This window comes from Colobus angolensis, unplaced genomic scaffold (assembly GCF_000951035.1).
Source record: "Colobus angolensis palliatus isolate OR3802 unplaced genomic scaffold, Cang.pa_1.0 Scaffold7177, whole genome shotgun sequence".
In the NCBI taxonomy this organism is placed as follows: domain Eukaryota; kingdom Metazoa; phylum Chordata; class Mammalia; order Primates; family Cercopithecidae; genus Colobus; species Colobus angolensis.
In genome coordinates this window covers 1-1,729 of record NW_012120907.1, presented here as the reverse complement: position 1 = coordinate 1,729, position 1,729 = coordinate 1, and the positions used below count along the sequence as shown (strand labels likewise).

The following is a 1,729-nucleotide window of genomic DNA, read 5'->3' as shown; positions in this document are numbered from 1 at the left end:
TTTTGCAAAACTTTGCTTGTGTGCATGCTGCTTGGGATGTACTTCTTCATAAAGGAAGTCTGCAGTCAACTCATCCCCATTGTCTATCTCAATCTGAAAAAGATACAATTAGAAGCACAACATTCAAAACCTAATACAAGCAACAAGCTGGTTTTCAGGTATATGAATGCTCACAAATAATACCCATTCCAGTAAGGCAGAATCAAGGACCATATGTAAACAGTTTCACTTTCTTCTTTTGGGGGAAGGGGCTAAATTGCTTGAATATATAATCAGCTACATTCACTTCCTTCTTGGTTCTTTCTTACTGCTCCAGTTTAAATAATATTTAAAAGTAGAAGCCACCACTATATTCTCAAGTTGCTGTGATACACTATTTATTCAAGGAACATTTACTCATGGCCCTTTCATCACTTGGGTCACTTGAAAGCCCTCTACAAGAGAGGTAAACAAACCATGGCCCGAAGGCCAAATCTTGCCCAAGGTAAGATTGTTTTACATTTTTTAAGGGTTGTTAAACAACAATATGTGACAGAGATTATATGTGGCCTGGCAAAGCCTTTACTTACTATTTGGTCCTTTGTAGAAAAAGTCAGCTGATCCCTGCTATAGAAGGTGCTACCCATGATAAAGTGATTGATTCTTAGGAGCTTAAAAAGCATGAAGGGTTCAGAACCTAAAAACACTGGTAGTTTTTAAGGACCTGTATTTGTATGAGTTTAAGGGCTCAAGAATATATATCTTTCCCCATGCCCTATCTGTACTTAAGAAAATTAAATTAAGAAAACTGGTAGCTTAGTTTCCAAAATTCAAATGTTTATGCTTATTCCTTACTTCCCCCAAACTGGAAAGACTCCCAACCATCCCATAATTCACAGTCATAATGGAGACTGTAATTCCTTCTTAATATGGAGTCCAGAAATAATCACAAGTATGTAGCTCTGGCAGCACTGTCCAATAGGACTTTTTGCACCGATGGAAATGTCCTATACATTCTGCACTAACCAATACAGTGGCCAGTAACCACATTTAGCTAATGAGCATTTGACATGAGGCTAGTGGAGTTAAGAAACAGAACTTTAAATCTTATTTAAAGTTAAATAGCCACATGTGGCTTACTAGAAAGTACAGATATATATAGAGATGGGGATCATGATAGGTAGTCCCCAGGCACTTAGAGGAGATCCTAAGGATTTAGGATGATAACAAGAAAAATAAATATTTTCATTTATAAATCATAATACATCATAAACTACATAGAAATGAAAAGAAAAATTTAGCAAAAACTGAAGATTTTAAAATGGCTACCTTTCTAATTACATCCATTTGTAGTTGTCTTTCTACAATTTCTAGCAGAGGGCTCTTGCAGCTAGAATACAGCATCCGCTCTCTTATACTGCATGTGTATCCGGGCATTGAATAAATAAAAACTGTAAGTTCAAATAATAACAAATATAATTAGCATACCCATACATAAACTTCATAAAACTACATACATAAACTTCATAAAACTACATACATAAACTTCATAAAACCACAGCTAAGCCCTCTGAGCAAGAAATAAGTAAGCATATAGGGCTGATATACTAATAAACAAACTGAAAGTAACATGTTAAAAACAATGTATCATATACCTATGGACTCTAAATAGTCTCCTTCATGGGAATGTTTATACAGAAAGAAATGGTAACGAGCTGAATCCTTGGGAATCCTCTTTGGCAAATCTTTT

General features: G+C 35.2%; 1 protein-coding gene across 1 annotated transcript; it reads right to left on the bottom strand.

Annotated features, from left to right (window-relative positions):
* Positions 1-6: 6 nt before the first annotated feature.
* On the bottom strand, positions 7-1,725 carry LOC105501474 (twinfilin-1-like; the record flags this gene model as incomplete). The annotated part of the gene is made up of 3 exons (XM_011927447.1): positions 7-93; positions 1,309-1,430; positions 1,635-1,725. Coding segments are annotated over 3 exons (300 nt in total), but the record flags the coding sequence as incomplete, so codon positions are not given.
* Positions 1,726-1,729: the final 4 nt, after the last annotated feature.